We start from the raw sequence: 22128 nt of genomic DNA, 5'->3' as shown, positions 1-22128 counted from the left end.
GTAGCTGACAGCGGGAGTGTGCAGCAGGTGAACACCATGTTCATTAACTCAAGGATAAATGTTTTGGTAGGAGGAAGAAAACTAACCAAGCCTGGAATTTTTTGGCCTAAACAGTACCAAATCTATTTCCAAGAGCACAATCTTGCTGGCTTGCAGTCCCTGTGTCTTGGCTGCCTTTTGGTTGAAGCTGCAGCTGGAAGCTGTTGAGCAAAGATCACAGCCAAGTGCCTGTGGCCAGGGCTGGTGGCTTGAGGGAGCTTTTTTTTTGGATGCTAGCAAATCCTGGCAACCCTGCAAGTGTATTCTGCAGGAGTGGGTGGGATGTTGTTGATGCACATGGCTGCTGGGCATTTTAATCCACTAGAGCTGCATTCATTACCTTCTACTTCAGGCAGAAATGAGCCAAACACCCTCGAAGACCTTTTAAAGACCATTTTGGTTATGTGATGCCAATGTGGCAGCAGCTGGACACACTGATAAAAATGCTGAACCATTGTTTCTCTGCAGCCCACACTTTATCCTGGGAGCTAACAGCTGGGATTCACCTTCCCATCTGTAACCACCAGGAACAGGAAGGAAGCACTGCTGGCATGTCAGAGAGCAAGCCTCTTTCTTCTTTTCCTCAGCAAGGTGCAGGTGTGCTGGCACAAAGCAGACCAGCTGTTTGATTCTTTTTAGCAGGGGATGCCCACAAATGTAGATGTCCAAAAAGTTTTTCAGGTTCTTTGTAACAGAGTAGTCAAGAAATGGCCATGTAAAGCTGAGTACTCCTGCCTTCCTCACAATGGACCTCAGCTAACAAAACCCCACTACTGCTACTGGAATAATCTGGTTCAAGGACTGAGGTTTAGCTGCTCTACCTCCAGCTGTGCCTGCACTCGAGCCTGGCACCCTTGGCCCCTCCTGTGGCAGCAGGGAGGGATGATTTCTGCTGCAGCCACAGAACTGCCTGCAGCTTCTGGTGCTTCCTCATGCTGCCCACAAAAAGGTGTTTCAGGGAGTGAACTCTGCCCTTCACCCACCGGCTGCAGCTGCCCCAGCCCACCCCTGGCAGCAGGTGCCATCCCGATCCCCCTGTGTCCTGACTCAGCTGTGCTCATTTCTGAGTTATTTTCTTCTCAGTAGCTGTTACAGTGCTGTGTTTTGGACTGGGAATCCAAGCAGTGTTGATAACACACTAATGTTCTGTTTTTCTGCTAAGCAGTGTTTACCCTAAGTCAAGGACATTTTTCTGCTGTCTCATGTTCTGCCCATGAGAAGGGATGCAAAGATACGGGGGAGGCACAGCTGGGATAGGTGGCCTGTGCTCAGCAGGGATATTCCATACCACAGAATGCCATGCCCAGTATATAAATGGGGCAGGCTTACCCACAAGGGAGGCCTGCCTGGGTTCAGGAGGGGGGGTCTGCCATCAGTCAGAGGGTGGTGACCACTTGTCTTGTTCATCACTTGTTTTTCTATGGTCATTTTTTTAATCTTTCACCATTACTACTAGATTTTACTAATTTTCAGTTACTGAACTTTCTCAACATACAAATTTTGCTTGGATTCTCCTCATTGCCCTGGGGTGGGGAGAAAGAGAAGGGGGGTTGAGTGAGCAGGGGATCTCTAAAGGGGTGGCTGTCACCTTGTGTCTGCTCAGGTCCCTGCTGGTACTGCCTGAGCTTACCAAGTATGAAATTTCCAATGATTGAAACTGGTCATTCTGGACAAGCAATGCTGGAGAGTGGACGTGCTTTTAATCTCATTTAGTGGCATTTAGCACACAGAAACTTCTGCTCATGCCTCTGGGACCTGCTCGCCCAGCAGCATTTTGACCATTAATATTCAAGAACATCTGCATGAACAAAGCTCAGCATCAAGCAGAGACAGCAGCACTTGGGAAGACCAGCAGAGAATTCTTAATCCAAAAGTGGGGGCCAGGGAATCAGATCTGAGCACCTCTGAGCATCCTCTCTTCTGGCAGATGGAAATCCTGCCACCAGCACTTGTGTAAAGGCCATGTGCAGAACCAGCACAGTGGAGCGGGAGAGGTTTTCCTGCTTCTTAAGGGATGTATCCAAACGAGGCTCTACCAAATTCTCAATCATTATCCCAGCCTTGTATGAATTTAGACTAGTCCTGCAGTGCCCTGGGTTACTGCAGAAGGTACCACATGGGACCCATAGCAGCATATTTATCTTGATGCTTCTGTCTCTATGATGGTTTATATTGCAAGATCCCATAGCTGAGCTGGTGGCTGGATGATGACCTGCCAAGGGCATTTAAAAATTCCACCTTCACCTTTATCATGTGCTCCCACCAGGCAGGAGCCAGCAGAGATCTTGAATGCATGACACAGGTTCTGCTGCCAGCATGGGAGAGCATCTTTCATGCTCTCAATCAGTACCCCTGTGGGCTTATTGTTCCCTTCTCTCATGCCACTTGGATTTTGTGGCAGCTTTGAGGTTAAAATTCCAATTGCACCTAACATGCTAGAAAAACTTCAAAATCCTGCAAGAAGCAGGTAAAAAAAGCAGTTCACAAGCTGCCTGGCTTCTAGACTCTGCTGGTTATCTTCTCTTAGTTTACTCTGATACAGCATTTCCTAAGTCCATTTTTGAGCACTGTCCTGCTCCTCGATATGGTGCTACTGGTGCTACTATTGCTCCTCAATACTGGTGCTAGTCCACAGAAGGTTGCAAGCAAACCAGTATACCTTGGCATTCCTCAAACTTCCTGGTTGCTTGCAGGTTGAAAACTCACTGCTTCTTTTTTCTGTTTACTTCTAACACTACCCATAAAAAAAATCAGCCCCTTGCAAAAACCATAAACCCCATGAAAAATAGAGTGCTCTGTACATTTTGCATTGTTCCTGAGCAGAGCTTATTTACCCTGTCCAAAGGCACTGCAGATCAATGAAATACTTCCTTTAGTTACATGTTCAGGCATTTCATGCTGACTCTGTCCCTCTCGACCGAAGACAAACTGTGGAGCAGCTCACATAAAACCAGAAATATAAGCATATATAAAGTTTTCCTGCTAAACTAAATCCTGCTGGGGATCTCATTCAAGGTAACCATTGCCCTCTGAAATGGCACAGTCATTTTTACCTGAATTACACTTACTACTTAATTACTGCTTAATCAGGATTGAATGGCATCCCCTTGCATGGTTGCAAGGAGCAACACAAGGGAGAAGCTGACCTAGACTTGCTGGGTGCTTCAGTTTCTGAAACAGGACATGGATCCCACCAAGGAGCCCAGCTCATGAAAGGCAGGAGCTCTCATCCTACACACCCTTGAACACAAATCCACAGAGGACTTGAGCAGTATGATGAGGACAGCAGTGTGAGCAGGCCCTGGCTACTGCCGGGGAGCACATCATGTTCCACAGCAAGACACAAAGGCTGACTTCCTGTGTTCCTCTCAGCATCCTCAGATGGCTCCTGCAGCCATCTGCAAGTTGGGTCCTGCTGCAGAGCCCAAGGAGACACAAGTCAGTGGCAGTATTTATGAAAGGACACGCCCCCCTGGAATGTGATCTGCTCTTCAAAACTCTCAGCAGTCCCTCTCCTGGGAACTGGGCATTTAATGCCACAGGACACTGAGCACCAGCCTGAAGTGTAGCTGTGGAGAGATACCTACACAAATGGCTCTAGGAAAAAATTGAGCAAAATGGTGTGACTTATGTATAAGAGTTGTTTTACAAACCTCTGAAAGCATTTGATCACTCCCTGAGCCTTTCATTGCTTCCAAGTGCACCAATAATGGAGTGTTTCCTTCCCTGTGTCATTCCCTGTGAGCAAAATGATGCATACACCTGAAGGACATGAAAGAATGTAAAAGCTGAGCTATTAAACCTCACCTTCATTTACAGATATAACAATGAGGTTATCCCACTCTGTGTTCTTTGCTCTTTAACATAAGACCTTTGAGCATATAATTAAATAGTGCCCTCCCTGCTCCCTCCTAAAAAGGATGTTGAAGGGACAACCCTTGCAGTGTGCATTCCAAAAACAAGGTAACAGAGACAGATACATTTAGCAATCTTTCCCAAACCACAGAGGAACACAGTGACAAAGCCAGCAATAAAAACATGCTTTGAAAAAATACTTCAGGCTTATGCCACCTAAATCACGTGTTCAGTCAATAACGTAGTAAATTGTGTGGTACAAATTAAAATAATAGTTTTATTGATATACTTAAACAGTATGGTATCAGCATAAAAATCAAACAAAAGATAAAACTATTCCTTGCTGTACCTTACAGACATTTCTGTTTCATTTTTTTTCTCAGTAACCACATGGAGGGGACTGACATCTTCCCACAGATTTTATGGGTTTTTAACTGCATTGGTTTGTTCCCAGGGAGTCTAAGGATTGTGATGAGCACCATGGTTGTGGCTGTTTTTCCCCAAAGCCTGATACCAAGAGGAGCATCCTGTCCATTCCATACAAACACTGCACAAAGGGTTATGCACATTTGCAGGCTTCCAGATGAAGCCCTGACAGACCCCAGGAGAACCAAGGGTATTAACCTGCTTACATTGGAATGCAAACCCACAAAGTTATGGGTTTCTCTAAGACACATTTTCCATCAAAGTTACCGAGGCTTGGAAAAGCCACAAAGCTACAAAGAAAAAGTAAGAGGACAACTCAAAAGATTTCTAATAAAGATACCTCTAATACAAGTTTAATCTATAAACTTTTCCTGTCAAAAGACAAAGCATATATAGAAACATAGAAGAAATATTCCTTGGGGAAAAAAGGCTACAGAAAATTACAAAGTATCAGCTGCTTTAATTTATCTTTATCCTCACAGAATTGCACTGTGCTCAGTCCTGTCTGTAAACACCACAGCTTCCTCAGTGCAATCTCTCTTACATCATAAATGTTTTTGTTAATCACTCTTTTCCTCTCCTTGGTAATGTCTGTATTCCGGCTTCAGCTCCCATGTGTTTTTGTGGGTCCCCTTCACATTGTAGATGCCTATTTCTCTCAAAATTTCTTTCAAGTATATCTGAAAGGAAACAAAAGTTCAAATTAAACAGGCAGACAATTGCCACAGGTCCTACGTACCTGCTCAACTGCATGGCTGCAGTTCCTAAGGGGCAGACAACCCAGCTGGCTGATGGGCACTAACTGGTGTGGGAATGACTCTGGGATAGATTTGGACCCTCAGGCACCAGCAGGGATTAGTGCAAACCCCAGGGATGCAGCAGGGAGCACCCAAGCCTCAGGGGTGACAGCTCCCAGGCAGTCCCTCTGAGAGGCAAGTACTCCAGGGGCTGCTGAAATGAAGTTACCAGCACCTCTTGAGAACTATTAGCTCACACATCTTCCTCCTGCTAGAATTCCTCCAACTGAGCTAAAAGCTCTTGACCTTTCTTCCTGCTTGGGCTGGGATTATCTTGAAAATCCTTTCCTTATTCACACTTTTTCAAATCCTCAAGCTGTTGGTTTTCATGTCATTTTGCAAAGCTTTAAGCATTTTATTATGGTCTCATTTTTAGAGGAAAGCTGAGTAGATGTCTGAGAATTTTCTAATACCTTAAAATTAAGGCTTGGAAGAGAAAGAAAAAAGCAAAACAAGTAGAGCTATTATACCAGTGGTATAATCCTTGACAAAACACAACTCACTGATATTGCCCTCCTTCACTCTTTATAATAAACACCAGTAATTTTCTTAGGAGTCACAAGAGCCTGCTTGTTTGTTTAATTATTAATTGGGACTGAGATGAGTGGATTGTCATAGCAACCACAGACCACAGTTTAAGAATCCCCACATTTAATTCATAATTCCTCAAGTCTGAGAAATTTAATCCTGTTGGAGTGCTTATGTTGAACTGGATTTGTTGGAATGCTTGTATTTTCTTCATCTACAGTTCCACTAAGTGCAAATGTCAACATACTCCATTAAAAAAAAAAAAAAGAAAACAACAGATGTTGAAGACACAGGAAAATAAGAAAGGCGGATTGTTTAAGGTCTGTTCCTTACACTCTTCCCCCCTTTGCTAAATGGAAAAGCTAGGAAATACATACACAAAAAAGCTCTCAGACAGTAAAAGAAGTGTCTTTTAGAGAAACTTATCCTTCCTCTCCCTCTCCAGGTACACATCAAAAGTATGCAAAGCAGCGCAACATGTAAGAAATGTGACTTTCACAGATGTGCATATGAACCACTTTCTTAGGTCTTTTTAGGGCGTTTCCTTTGAGGAGAGCAGCTGGGCACAGGAGCAGGGAGTTCACTGTGCAGGGATGGCTCCTCAGCCTTTGGGGGTGCCGGATGCAAACCCCAGCAGGTGGCAGCAGGAGATCACCGACGTCCCCTCACACACCTCGTCTGTTGCAGAGATGCCGTCATTATTCCTGTCAGGTACCCGGGTACGACAGCGATGCACCACGCACCGTGTAAAAGGTGCTGGGAGCAGGTGAAACAGCCACTTCTGCATGGGTGTGTGCAGATGTGCACACCTGCATATCCACTGCCTGCTCTGCAATCCCTGCACACGAGGCAGTGTCATCAACAGACACTTCAAAGCATGGCAGAGTGGGTGGGAGAAACACCTGGCTGCAAGGTTAAATTCCGCTCTAGATCACATGGACAGAGAACTGGAGAAAATCCCCCATAACTGCACTCAGTGCCACGAGGTACATTCATGTGCAGTCCTGAGCTGGCAGATCTGGTCTGCCTGGGAACCTGGGTCACAATGTGTGATGCTACTGCTGGGCTCAGGCAGAGTGAAACCACTGTGAATGAACTTTGCACAGCACTCACCCAAACCCATGCACCCAGCTGTATGAAGGCTATTTTTAATTTCAACTACTTTTCAGACCTAATTACCCAGGCACTTCTGCTTCTCTCAGGGAAAGACTTCCAAGAGCGTAATGAAATGAAACAAAACCCACCCAACCTGAAAAGCAAGGTAAGGTCTGTGCCACAGATAGTGGCGCTTCAAGCTGGAACCATGAACTGCAGCAGCTGAGGATTTGCCACATATTCCTGTTTCCCATCTGTGCTGCAGGGGACAGCCAGGCAGCAGAGGTGTTAGGGAGGGCAGCTGAGAGCATTAACCCCAAAACACCACTGTGTGTGCACAGACAACACTGAACTGCTGGAGTTTTTAGACAATTATGAAACATGGATAATCCCACTGTGCTGTACTGTACCTGAGAGCAAATGGTTTGAAGAGATGAGTTCAGGGGATGCTATGATTCTTCCTGCAGGATCAATTCTCCTTCTAGAAACCAGGACTCCCCACCTGGGTCTACACTGCACCAGGCTGGCCTATATATCTTGAAGCATAGTGCTCTGATAATGTACCATGGAGAGAAACCCCGCACTACTCCGTGTGATGCCAAATACTGAATTTTAGAGCCTGGTGATTGCTAATCAGAGAGCAACGATTTTTTCTCAGAAAGGGATGCAGTATGTTTATGTACATTTAATACTAGCACAGACATTCATCTGTAGGTGATCTGTTCATATATTTAAAGCATTCTCTGCTCTGTTCTACCTTTCCTCATGATTTTTTTCCACATGAAGTGTTATAATGGAATTATGGGATAAAAATTTCTGAGGAGTTAATTTACAAGCTCTGAAAATCCTGAAACTTTGAGGAGGAAACAAACCCTGTTGTATTTAGGATAGCCATTACTTAAAGCTAAAATAGAAGAAAAAATCCAAACCATATACTCAATTTTTTAAAAAATACAGTTCATCTTAGACCACTGGCTCCATCCTGGTTCCATTCTTCACAAATATTTGATTTCTCACAGAGAGTTGTATTATGTTCTCAGCCATAAAGCCCAAGTCTGGAATTACTGCAGTATTTCCAGGGAGCATTCAATACTTACATCTGGGTAGGTGGCAAAAGATTTGCCTACTTCTGCAAATTGTTATTTTGCATTAGAATGAAAAACAAATCCAGGTTTCCCTAATATAGCAGTAATTTACATTTAGAAAATACTTGTTTTATGATTTCATGACAGAAAAAAAGATAGCAGCGACTTCTTGTGTAATATGTAACATATTCTGTAGCAATGATTAAATTTACTATTTACATTTACCATTATGTAGGAAAAATACCTGACTTTATTTGTAACTTCAAGTTCTCCAGTGGCTTAAGTGGGAGTTGTGGGTGACTACTGCAAGCTGATGTCATGGTAGATGAGATATATCTGTACTGACTTGCATTCAAAGTGATCGAGATAGTGACTGCTACACGTCTCTTACCAAAAAAAAAACAAACCAACCCACTTAAAATTTTCTTGCCACTTCCTCCGTATCTCAATATCTTCCTCCTATTCCTTCCTCCTTCTCAGCTCCCATGACCCACACACCTTCACTGCCACAGAGATAAGGAGCTGACTCTTGAGATAAATGAATGGAAGATATGGTACTCAACTTTCAAGTTTCTTTCAAGGCACTAGAAAACAGTGAACCTATGTGGATTTGACTTGGGTAACATCTTCATGCAGCTTCTAACCAGATTATTCACTTACACAAATGCTGACAGAGATACACTTCATTCTAAATGTGAAGTGAGCAAAACTAGTAAGCATTTTAATTTCTGCCCCTTTTCTTTAACAGAGTATTTTTTCCATAATCCAGCTGTTACTGTTCTTTCTTTTGCCTTAGCTCTAACAACTTGTGACATTGTTGCTCCGTTTAGACTCAAACATAATTAAGTTCCATAAAGTCTTCTGAAATCTGCAGCTGGGTTGAGGATAGATATTGAAGTTGGCAGTGAAAAGCATCAAAACCACCAAAGGTCCTTTGCATGTCAGTGTCTCCCTCCCATTCTTGCTTGGTCTGAGCTCAAGGAAAGCTTGAACATGGAAAGAAGGGAAAGAACTGGAAAGTTATGGTTCACACATGAAGAGGCTGACAGACATTGCAAGACAACAAAACCATCACATATCCAGATGTCTTGGTGCTTTCTCTTGTCTGTGCATCAAAACACTGTTTAAAAGAAAACCCCAAATAAATCCTAAATATCAACCACCTAAACTCTTGAACCTAAAAATTACCCTATTTGTCAAGGAAATCCAGTGATTTTTGGAGCCATTGTCACGATGCCTGAGCTCCTAACATGGATAATCCCTGCATTTAATACAAATCCCACGAAATATAGAAAAAGAGCAACCCCTGTTCCTGTGCCAAAATAAAGTTCAGAAGCTGAGGGAAGGGCCAACCATAGATTAACACAAGCTTGCTACTGCCAAGAGAACTAGGCTTCAGTGAGGACAGGAGTTGCAGGGGAGACATGAGAGCAGTACTGAATTTGGTTCCTAGTATTAAAGCAAACCTAAATAAAAAAGGGACCATTTAGGTTATTTAAACCATCTCTGTCAAGAAAAAGGACACTCATACCAATGTTTGGTATTCTACACTGTCCTACAATGCTAAACCTAAAACTTGGTGATTTCAGTTTGTTGTAAACATATTTAGAGAGGAGTTTCTAAGGCATATAATATACATTAAACTATTTTCTGGATATGTAAAATGCACACACTAGTAACTACTGAAAATGGTTGTATTTACATGACTTGCAGTACGTACCACTGGCTGTTTGGTTATGTCCACCAGGTCTTTAATATTGTAATACTGATGTTTCTCAAAGGCTGAAAAAAGCATGTCCAACACTTGCTGTTTATCAGCTCGAGCTCGTTTTCCATCTTCTTTCTTCTTCTTCTCATATTCAATCTGTCACAAAACATGTTTTAAAGACACTCATATGTAATGCTGAATAATTCTCAGTGCTGAACATTAAGCTACAAAGAAACCTCTTCCATTTAATAAAACACTGTTTAATGACTCAATGCTTTTCATCTGGAAAGTTTTCTTTTGAACATTCATATATTCTTTTATGAACATAAACTAAGCATTTTGTCCTCAGCACAATAAGCTTCTCAGATGAGTGTATCTGCTTTAACAAAAAAAAAAAAAAAAAAAAGCAGAAACAGAGCCTGAAGGTGCCCAAACCTGGAAAAAGAATTAAGGAAAGAGCACAGGAATCCAAACTGACAGTATTCTTTGGTATCAGCTTCTGAGGTACAATGACAAATGTCAAACAGCTTCCAAACTGCCATACTTGGGAAAATCCACAGACTACATGGCTACATCCTCAATCGCAACAAGCACCTGCCCAAAGGATGCTCCCAACAGCCCTTCGACACTGCCTCGTTTTCTCCAGAAACAGCACTCAAGGTACCAGCTCCATCAATATACAACCAATCTTCAAAGACACACTGAGAATCTGGATGGTTTCTCTTCAGGAGAAATCAGAGTAGCACATATGAAGTTACACTAGTCCCAGAAAACCAAAGTTTCTAAGCAGGCAGAGGCCCCTTTTTGCCACACATCATCCTACTTCAAACTGTGCATTAAAAATTACTTAACCATTATAATCTGCACCAGATGACTATATATTTTCACAGAAACTTTTATCACCTCCAAAAATACTTCCTCTGATTCATCATCAGAAGCACAGACCAACTCACCCCAAACAAACCCCAATCACCAGAGAGCAGCAACCGCGACACCTGCCAGCACATCACCCTATCCACCCCCAATACCACCCTCGAACAAAAAACCATCCATCCAGCTCCTTGGAACCAACAAAAGTGATCCAGAAGGTAGTGTAAGTCATGTAATTATCAAGTGCTTTCAGGCAAACTGTGTGGGTGAATCCATAGCGGCACAATGTACAGCAGAAAAGATGCATGTGATCAATGAGGGACACATGCCTGGCTGAAAACGGGATAATTCTGTATGGGAATCATTCTGCTTCTGATGGCTCAAATCTGACTCTCAAAAAGAAGACCTTCAGATGAAAAGCCTAGAAATGAAAATGCACAGATCTACTGGATACTAAAGATCTTATTTTTAAGAAGAAAGATTAGTTTTATGGCACAATTTATTTTTTCCTATGTATCCTTGCCAGCTAACTCCCTCCTACTCTCAGAGTGAAAATAGCTTGTCTCTTGGTAGCGTCCCAAAGTGGCTAAAGACTATTGCCACCTTTGCCATAGCTCCCAGGTCTCCATCCAGCCAACTACCTCCTTCATATTCTGAAATGGATGTACATCATTAAACTGGAGGCAAAGCAATTGTTCCCAACCTGTAGCTTGAAGTCTCTTACTTCTGCTTTAAACCTAAAATGGGTGCGCAACTGAATACTTGCCTGCTTTTGTAATTCTATGTAGTGTTATAAAAGCTACAATCTCACCACACAAACCCATCATGCTGGATTTTTATCCAGTAAGAGTTTAGTGTAATTATTTAACTATTTAGCCACTGCATTTAAAGAAGAATAAATCTTCAAAACAGTAATGGCTTTGCAACATAAGCAAACTGTAACATCAAGCAAACCAGCTTGACAGTAAATTGTCTTGCCTGCCATGATCCACAGCAGAAATGCTGCACCACAGACACAAGAGGAGGAACATAAACTTATGATGCTGGCTTTCCTTTAAACAATAGCATGTCAAAACATTTGCTTCTTCTGGAAGTCCAACAGACAATTATTATAAAAATTTCATGTGAATATTCCAATATTCTTAATTCATTAATGTAAAAAATCAACTCACATAGAAAACTGAATATCAAACCTCACTTTTATTGAAAAGTTATTAGCAGCTGCTGCCCCAGTTGCCCACTCTCTAATTACCAACACTCTAGCATTTCCCTCTAACTTCAGCAACAGTTTCCACTGTTGCCTAAAAACAAAGCATAATGAGAAGAGCTAAAAAAAAAAAAATAAGCCTTGTGTCTTCTGTTGCTGATTTCTTCCTTTTCATCTAGTGAATGCACTGCTCATAGCAAGTTACAATGCAGCCTTTCATTTTTTTCCTTCCTGTTTTCTTTGCAAACAGGATCTTTAATGTACGTGTAATGCGCTTTTTAATAGCCATGTAATAGAATGCACCTACACTGTAAACTAATTAGTTTTCTTTAAAGTTCTGTGTCTTTTTTTAATTTAAAAAACATTCAAATACGATTTGATTTCAAGGAAGAACCATTTTAGAAAAAGCTGTTTAGCACAGAAGCTGTGAGTTTATCCCCAGAAGAATTTATACTGAAATCAATTTTTCTTTGTTTACCTTCCCAGGATGTTGCTAAGCTTGCTGAAAAGCTGCCAAAATTGCCTTCTTGAAAGTATCATTAATACTGAAACTGATGTAACTGCTTTGGTAAACAGCAAATAGAAAGGTGATAGAGAAGCTAGACTAAATCCAAATTTCATCCAGCAATGCTTTAGAGTAGTCTTAAAGGTTTTCTTGTCTCCTGGAGCATGGGTATCAACCTCTATAGTACAGGATATTGGGAAGAGAGAACCACAAAGAAACCACTAAAAGAAGCCTCTAAAGGGATAACCAGAACCACTTTTCTGCTGTATTATGAAAAGTAATTAAGTGACAGAAAGGTTCCAGCTGCAAGAATATGAACCTTGCAACTTTGTAAACACATTTAATATTTATAGATATAATGGAGGTCTTGCCCCAAGAAGAAAATCTAAGTTACAATCTTAGCATATATTGTAATGCAATTGCAATTTCTTCAAATAAAAACGTGGGCTTAATATAAGTTCTTGGAAAAATAACCTAATCACTTTCCCAGTCCTTGAACTCAAACAAGCGATTGCTATTCCCCATCCACATGTAATTTATTTCCCTCCTCCTTCCGGTTGTATGTTCATTTATAGGTACATGGAGCAGCCGCACTTAAGCCCCATTTTATATTCTTTCCTTCCAGAAATATTAACCCTTTCTATCTTACTTAGTAAATCCTCATTCTTCCCTCAAAATCTGCCCAGATGATGGCTGTATTAGCATATAAGCAGTTTGTAGATTTTTATTTCTTTCTTGTGAAAGTCCTGTCCTCAACACAGCACCCATATGATTACAGGCAAAGCAGGTCCTAAGAAAGCAGTTGCTGCTTGAAAACAGCAGAAAAATTCAACCAAGAGGTTTTACAAGTTCATAGACTTTTTCTCCTAGTTACATATCCTTTCAGCCATCTAACCTGAACCTTAATAAAAGACTCTGTGAAAATAAAGACTTTGTAGAAAGTAGTCATGCCTTGGTCTTTAGAGTCAAGGCAAGGTCAAGATGACTAAAGTAGAAGTATGTCTTACAAGATTTTTCCCATCAAAACACCTTTAAGGTAGACATGAAAACTAAACACACTGCTGATGGATTTCCATGACTATGGACAGCTATGTAACCAATAAAAACATTACAATTAGGACACAAGAGCATCACCACTTTTAACAGGCCTGGTTATGTTCTGGTTATACTCCCTGAAATCTCACACAAGATTTAAACTTCCATAATGATATGATGACCTGCAGTTTGCAGCTGGAATAAAGATAGAAAGATTATCTCCAGCTTGAAGTCATACTGCTGTGATTATGCTGGTGTTAGGGAAATGGAACAACATCACACTAAAAAGAGAAGCTGTACTCCACCAAAGCTTATTCCCGAATTAGAAAAGGAGAACACCAGCAGCATCATAAAACAATATACCCACGTAAAACTGCATCTGCATAGTAGGACACATCAGTGTGACTGTTTTGGTTAAATAAAATTATCTCAGCTGGAATAGTTATATTGGTATGATCATCTATGTACAGAGAAGACTTTGAACAGTAACTACTACAAAACAGCCCCAAGAGAGAGAAATTATTATTTCTGGTTCTGTGGCAATAGACTAGTGTTCATAATAATGCTAAAATATCACCCAGTATATTGTCACTTGTTTCATGTAAATAAAATCTTAATAAAAAGTGTAAAAGTTTAAGTGACTAACAGTGATTCATTTTCAGTATGACTTAATGTTCCTCACATTCAACATAGTCAAGAGGATCTTTAAGGAAAAGGACGTTACAGTTTATATGTACATCAACTGATCTGGAACAGCAGTGTGGGTGTAATATTGACAAAGCCAATGATGCCAATAACATGCACTGTGAAGGTATGAAACTGAGAAAAATTATCAGCTGTTACTCTTTTCTACTTGTTGCCAATTCTTCCAAAGGACTGGAAACTAATGATTCTTTTCAAGTCCTTTACCCTCTTGCAGATGATAAATTATTTGGCTCAAAAGTGCTTCCACATCTCATAGCACAAAGCCAGAACTGCCTTTCATCCACAAAGGTCAAAATTACATTAAAAAAGAAAAAAAAAATTAGAGGAAGAATGTAATAAAGCCACTAAAAAGGGTTGGGTGAAGGTGGTCTGCCCTCCATCAGATAACACAAGACAGTTACAACTAGCAGACTTTAGCCCCTAGGGTGATATTGTTCTTGAGACAGAAAGAAGTTCTCGAGAAGACAAAATCAAGGAGAAACCAGATGACAAAGCATTGCCAAAGACAGTGGCCAACTGTGAGCAAAAGAGCTGCTGGACAGGAGCAGAGCAGTCCTGGAGTCCTAAGCCAAATTCCTCCTGAAGAAAAGAAGGGAAAATACCAAAAGCAACTTACATTATACTGATGATTAGCCACTGGTTTATAGTTTGTTGTTACAGCTTTGTCCAGCTGCTGTGATAACCTCACAGGTTTAGAAGATTCTTCTATCTGTAATCTACAAAAAAAAAAAAAAAACAAGAATAAAAAGTTCAGACAAGCACACACTCAAATGTGAATTCTAAAAATCTGCAATTATGAACCAGCCATTATCAAAGGTCAGTTGCAAACAATCCACAAGGCAAAATAGATGCACTCTTCTGAATTAAGTTCTTCCTACTGTATTTTTGCTTAAGGACACTGAACTATTAGGGTGCTACATTTATTTTTTATACATATATATATGTGTGTATTTATATATAAATTATATTGTATCTATTATATTAATTAGATTAATTATATTATGCTACAGAAGATACTGAAATGATGGAAATCAAACAACTGAAGAAGAGATACTATAAACAAAGTTTGAACACCAATTTCCCTGCAAAAGCCTAATGCTCCAATTGAAAAAAGCCCTTTCTCTTAAAAAGGATCAAACCCAAACTAATGTAAAATCTCACAGCTTACTCAACTGAGGGATGAAAAAGCTTGTCATCCACTTCTGCTAACTCATGAACTTCTCTTAGATATTTAAATGTAAAAACATAAATTTCTGTGACCTTTCTTTTGGCATTACAATATAGTAAGAGAGTGCAAATAACGGTTTCAAGAGCCTTATAAAGACATGCAGACAGAAAAATCCACCCAGCTTCAAATCAATGTGCAATCAAGTCTCTATCACACAGATAACAATAGGTGACCTTCAGTTCTCTTTGGGAAAGACTCTCAGAAGGCCAGAGGTTGAGGACATCTTGTCAATCTCATCCCTATGTAATTTAAAGCTTCTGTATGTTGATGTAGAGGGAGTGTTCCATTTAATTCAGATTTAGCATTCAAGAATTTCTATTTGAAATGAAGAGGCAAGAAACCAAGCTCTAGAAAAGCACAGGACAACGGCCCTTCAGACACAATGGCTTTATGGCACATCTGATTAACATGTTAATTATCAGTGAAGCTGTTTTGTTTCCAAAGGTGTATCTTGTAGGCAGAAGAGTCAATTTCCACTAAACACAGTAAAACACAGCCCAATAAATGGACAATGATGCTTGCTTCTTTCCAAACAAAAATTAATAAGGTGACATTAATGCAAATAACAACTGCATGTTTACTAGTGTAAAACATAAAATGATAAAACTGACAGTTCTTTAGAAACAACTGTAAATGTGTGACATCACTGATTTATTTTTGTAAAGATATCATTTACACCCAAAAAGATAAAATTTAAATTCAGCGTGTTTCTGATTTAACACCTGAACAAGCAAAATAAATTACATTTGAAGGAAGTATTAAATTAAGAAATACATTCTCTAGTTGTAGCAACTTGAAAGAAAGAAAATCATCCCTCATAGCTGGTATTGCTGGATAACAGGTGGGGACAGGTTTTTTCTCATACACAGATAAACATGCTTCCTCTCAAATCTTTGCAGACTTGTCATTCTTTCTGTAGCTTTAACTACTCTTAAGCAATCATTGCTTCATATTCTACATTTTTATATCAAGGCTGCCTTCTGTCCAAATGTAGCATGTTTCCTTCTTAGCTTGAAGGAAAATCAATTGGAAGGTAAATGAACAGTGAATATTTTTTGCTTATCACAAGAGTTTATCTTTTGGCCTTCTATCTAATTAAATTATTTTAAAGATTTTTTTTGATCTGGTTACCGAAGGTCTTCTAAACTCATGTTTCAAAAAAGAGGCATAGGCCAAAACTAAATCACTATCTTTTCTTGAATCTGTCTTTTATTATATTTTTCCATTGCTTAATATTTTTCCTTTTGGTCTCAATAACTTTTTTAAATTTTACATAGTTTGGCTTTAATTCTTTAATTTTTTTCCCAGTTCATCATGTTTCCTATTGATTTGATCTGGGGAATTTTCCAGTCCTCCTTCTCCTGTATTCTAACTATTTTTCATCTCACTTCTCCCCCATTTTTCCTTTTCATAAAGGAGATTTTCTGTTCAACCCATTTACTGATACTGCTCCTGTTCATGAGACAGGGGCTCCTTGAGACAAACTGGGAATTCTTGTCACTCTCTTCCCCTCCAAGGCCACTGCACCAACTTCATGTGCACCAGATTAAGTTATTTGATTTACAATGTTGCTCCAGAGTCCTCCTCATAATGGCTATGGCAGAGGGTCCTAACATTACCTAAATACATCAGATGGTGTCATGTTTTCAGGGAGCGCCAGGCATTCAACTGTGGCATTTCTTCATGATTCATCCTCCTTGCACTGAGCATTATTTATATTCATTACTCTTTACAATGTAAGTTTACAATATCCTCCATTTCTTCAGGTAAACAGCCAAAGAACATTAGCTCTTCAATGATGAAGCCATGGACTTTAGACACCACTCATGTTCAAGGCCTCTTCCTGATTTGGCATTTTAAAATTACAATAGAGAAAATTCCAACCCCCATTCAGTGCAGCTTCCTTAAAGGAATTCTTCTTTGCACTAAAGTACACCAGCAATTTATTTCTTAACATTTGTCCTGGTTTGCAATACAAGATGTAACCAAAAGTATGTGTTCTATTACCATCTATTAAAACCACATGTGGCAGTGTTCTTTACCTCTTCCATGACCCATCGTCCCTCCAGGGGGATCTCTTCTGTTAATGGGCCAGTGAGTCTCACTGCAGGACTGATAAAATTACATCATCCCAGTGTGAGATGCTCCACCCAGGGGGAGGAGCCAAGCATTCCTACCTGGATAGAATCTGAGACTTGGAACACCACAGGCAGCCTTTTTCTACTGGATTCCCAGAAAAAAAACAAACTGTTCTACATCAACACTAGACCTTCAGAAAAAATCAATATTGTTCTACAAGATCACTGCTTCAACAAAACCACATCTGTCACTCAAGAAAAACTACAACTACCACTTAATCAAACTATTACCAACACCCTAACCAACAAAATATCATTATATTCTAACTCTATCAGTATTTTTTAATATTACTATATTTTATTTTAATTTTCCTATTAAGTTATACTTTTTTTTTACATACTAATAAAAACCTATTATTTCTATTCCAATATCTTTACCTAAAAGCCCCTTAATTTCAAACTTATAATTTAAAAAGATTAGATTTTCCATTTCAAAAAAAGCTCCCACCTTCCTTAACAAACACCTATCTTTTCATACCAAAACAACATTTTTCACTCACCATGCAGAAGGGTATGCATATATTAACTTGCCAATTTCCAAACCAGTAGAAAACCAAAGACATAAGAGAGCTAATACACTTCTCAGAGGCCTCCCTCCAAAGGTTGATGGAAGTGAAGGCACACTTAACAAGTTAAGTTCTCCAGCACACAATCTTGAAAACAAAGAAAAACTTGCTGCCTGCGTAGGAGACAGGATGGAAGCCAACCAAGTGAAAATGGAAAGGGATCATCTAAGTTTGTTTGTGAAATGGCAGAAGACTTCAGAAAGATCTATACATAGCAAGTAAAAAATACATCAGCTACAAATGTATTTCTCTGAAATTTCAGACATATTTGTGTTGTACTTCAGTAGTTCTTGTGAAAGGTTTCCAAATTACAACCACAGATCTCACAGATATCAGATGATCTTTAGAAAACTGGCTTACAGTAAAATAACCTTTTTTATTTTTGTTTCTACTACTGTAGCGCGAGCTAAAAATATACTGCTTTCCTGATACTACTTTTTAATGCAAACAATTACACCAGTGGCCACATGCCAATATGGAAATTTATATGGGAAGGATGGTGACTCAAGAGACAAACCTTTTTATTATAGCTTTTATTCTACACATGCATCTTGCTCTTCTCCCTAATGGCTGCCCTTCCCATTTATTTTTCTGCAGCTCTCACGATTTCACAGAGCCTCAGGTTTAATTCCTTTTACCTTCCTTCCACCGGGCTTCCAGGTATAATATTGTCACACAATCCTGTGTGGAATAATAGCTGATGCACATCTGGAGTTGGCCTCCCAAAAACATACAAATAAAGGGACTGACAAACAAGGTATAAACATCAAATTAGCAAATGGTTCACGTGGGGATGAAGCAGTGAAATTTGCTTAGTGTATTACGAAGGGTGAAGACAAATGTAGAGATGATTTGTTGATACAGACACTATCTGCAGGGAAAATACAGCATGGTTGTTTGGGTTTTTACAAGATGATGCTGCAATTCTGTTATATTCAGAAAGTCTGCATCTGGGAGAATATAATTGACTTTTTAAATTTGCATAGCTGTTGTCTGAAAAAAATTGATGAAATATATAAATTTATACATTCCAGTAATTATACACTTAATAATACATAACAAAAACTATAGACTGGGAATTATACTAGCCTTTTAGATAGATGTTTTAACATGTTACAGATGTAATTACTTTTAAGTGCTCATTTCTTAAACAGAATTTCAAAAGCAGTATTAACCAAGAAAATCAGGCAGTACTTTATGTAGAATTTTCTCAGAGTGGACCTGCTGAATCTTAATTGAAACTGCCGGTAGGAATACAGAAAAAAATCAATAGATATTCTGAGTCACTGGTGACACTGATTTAAAGGAGCAGTGGCTTTTTACCTATTACTCTTTATTATGATTTGTAGGAATCAAAAGACTTAGTTATGGCTCTGAACGATACACAAATCTTGAAGGAATTAAATTTTACCCTGAACTCTTGCTGAAATAGCTAGAGCCATAATTCACGCTAATATCTGGTTTAAAAAAATAGAGAGAAAATGCCGATATTTTTTTTCCCCAAAACTGCCAATGAATTAGCAACAGAGCAGCCACCAGCCTGCACACTGTGGTTTTCTCTTCCACCCCCAAGATCAAATATAGCTCTTCCACCTTGAAATACAGCAAGTAACCAGCACGGCATTGAATTCATCATGGTCATTTTCACAGCAAAACACATTTCATACTGCAGCTTTGATTTGACACTGTGCTTACAGTTGAATAAGGGGAAAAAACCATTCAAGCAGACTGGAAATAATTCCATAGGACTTGGCAACATGTAGCTCATAAAAGGAGACAGATAAAGACAGTGTGTACATTCCTAGGAAGAAATATTCATTGTTTTTAAATACATGTAATTTTCAGCAGGAAAAAAATAAACTGAAGACCTTTAAAACTGATAATCTACTGTGATTAATCTTTTGTCACAAAACAAATGTTTCAAAGATTTGAAGCAGGTATTAATCAGAAACACTGCTAGGGCCTGAATCCTTTGCATTTCTAAAGAAACTGTTTTACAGATGAGAGAGGAAAAATTTATATACCTTCTTGTGCTTGCCTACATATACACAGGACACCAGTAAGTAAGGAGTTAGCTTTACTGTCGCAAAAAAGAAAAGCTGTGTTTCTTCTTTCTCTGCTGTATCATCCAGCAGTGATGCACTGGAAAAGAGCAGGCCCATTGTCCAAAGCTTTGGAGGGGAAGAAACACAAACTCTCCATCTTTGCAGTTTTGTAGCTTTTCTCCAATTGCTCACAGAAGTTCCCAGCCCAATACCAGGGAACTGAAAGCCAAGGACTAATGCTCTCATCATCCCTTACTCAGTAAATCTGTACTAGAATCAAGCATTGACAGCTGCATGAAATTTCATTACACCCAGTATGGGCCATGAAGCCTTTTCTTTGCTTCCTTATTTTGCTAAGTATCCCAAACATGCCAGAAGTAGGTACATCCTGAAAAATCTCATCCAAAACAAGTAATATTAATGTAACAATAGAGCCTCACATCTACTGTTGTATTTATTTGGACTTCTACACCTTGCTGAGGTTCAGGTAGCATCTCTTTTGAGTTTCCTTCCAAGAAAGAATAGCAGTAATGTAAGAAGCAAGCAGATGATCAACAAGATGTGAACATTCTTGTAAGATACTGAAACTTAAAAAGTTTTTGTAATTCTGTGAGAACTAAGGGACTTCAGGACCCTGTGGTGCACATCCGGCTAATACAACCCCATGGCAGTGCTCAAGCACACACAACATAGGAAATTACCAGAATGGCCACACCAGTAAAAACACAAACTATCTAATAATAAAAATGACAATCTGTTGCTACACCAAACAATCTGTCATATATTCTCAAAGATAAGAACAACATGCAAATTCTGCACGTTGTGTTTCATTGCAAGGAACTCTGCTGTCTCACGTTCCATGGAGGCGGATGACAGCCTCCATTGCAGATGAATCCACTATTCTTCAGACACTCAGTGTTACTCCAGCACAGTCAAAGCAAAGTGAGCCTGTCCCCATTTATGAAGACTAGACAGGCAGACAGAGAAGAGCTTGAGCTGAATGAAAATGGCACTAAGAAGTGCATTTGCAAGTGTTAAATAACAAAATGTTTCAGCTTATTAATACAGGATATGATTTATAACTAATTTTAAGTCCTGAAACTCTGGCATTTCAAGAAAAGTGCTGCAATTATTGTGTGTTCACATATCAGGCTTTTCTGAAGTCGACATCTTCAACTATATATGTTGAAGAATAAGCTATGAATCATATGAATATACGATAATTTCATGTCTAATACTCAGACAGGCATCATAGGCACAACTAAAGACTCCAATTCTACATATCATATCTTCCTCCTGATACAAAATATCAGATGATATAAATGGCAATTTAACAATAAGTAACAACTTCTTATGCATTTTATTTTCTGTATTGACAAAAAATGAATAACTGATTAAAACCAATCCAAGTTTTCCTCTCTGACCTTAGTATTGCAAATGACTAAAACCTCAGCTAAGCTTGTGTGAACAAATAATGTAAAGATAAAAAAATAAGACCTATTTTAGCATTCTAGGAGTGATATAATTGAATAATTTTCTCTATTTGTCTGATGCACAATTTTAAACATGTTAAATCATGCACTAACGCAATTAGCATGAGGAAAATTCTAACAGCTACTTGACATCACAGATAGTTTTAATCAAGCTCACACGTGTCAACAGATAATTCTGCTGGAAACATTCTGACACTGATGAAGTCAGGCTCTGGCACTACCTGGTCCACAGTGGGGACAAGGTGGAAGAGTTTTATCTGAGGCTAAGTTCAAAAAGGTTTCATACCTCAGAGGTATTTTCTACAATTACATTCTATCATCTGCATTAAATGAGGTTATAAGTAGCCTATCCATTAGTGTGGCTGACAAGGCTTGTTTCTTGTCCCTGCCTCCCTTTGGTTTGTCTGTCCAGGTCTGGGTCTCTATGTTTTGCTTGTTGCCTTGCCCTTTTACTCAGCACCCACCCTCTTTTGCAGTGAAAAGGGTCCATGACCAGATATCTTTAAGGGCAGACATTCCCATTTACCCTTGTGAAGCAAGGCAGCCTCTGCATCCTCCTTGTCCTTTCAGGACTTAGGTCAGGACTTGGGTCACAGCATCACCCTTTTGCCCCCAAGGTGAGAAGGCCCTTTCAGCACTATTTAGGCTGTTGATTGGTAGAAAATTGCACAACCAACCACAGAATCATTTCGTTTGGAAAAGGCCATCAGTTTCAACCACTAACCCAGCACTGCCAAATCCACCCCTAAACCATGTCCCAAAGTATCCCTAAAGGCCTTTTAAATGTCTCCAGGGGTGGTGTC

At 39.5% G+C, this 22128-nt stretch overlaps 1 protein-coding gene across 1 annotated transcript in view; it reads right to left on the bottom strand.

Moving 5' to 3' along the window:
- Positions 1–4146: 4146 nt before the first annotated feature.
- The window catches only part of GTF2F2 (general transcription factor IIF subunit 2), an 80112-nt gene continuing 62130 nt past the window's right edge, over positions 4147–22128 (bottom strand). Inside the window, exons 7-9 of the mRNA XM_015630175.3 lie at positions 14472–14571; positions 9546–9689; positions 4147–5000 (exon numbers count right to left, since the gene is read on the bottom strand). Coding sequence (XP_015485661.1) covers positions 4881–5000; positions 9546–9689; positions 14472–14571 — 364 coding nt within the window. The 3' untranslated portion in view covers positions 4147–4880. The remainder of the gene's footprint in view (positions 5001–9545; positions 9690–14471; positions 14572–22128) is intronic.

This window comes from Parus major, chromosome 1 (assembly GCF_001522545.3).
Source record: "Parus major isolate Abel chromosome 1, Parus_major1.1, whole genome shotgun sequence".
Lineage (NCBI taxonomy): Eukaryota > Metazoa > Chordata > Aves > Passeriformes > Paridae > Parus > Parus major.
This window is presented reverse-complemented; position numbering and strand designations above follow the sequence as displayed.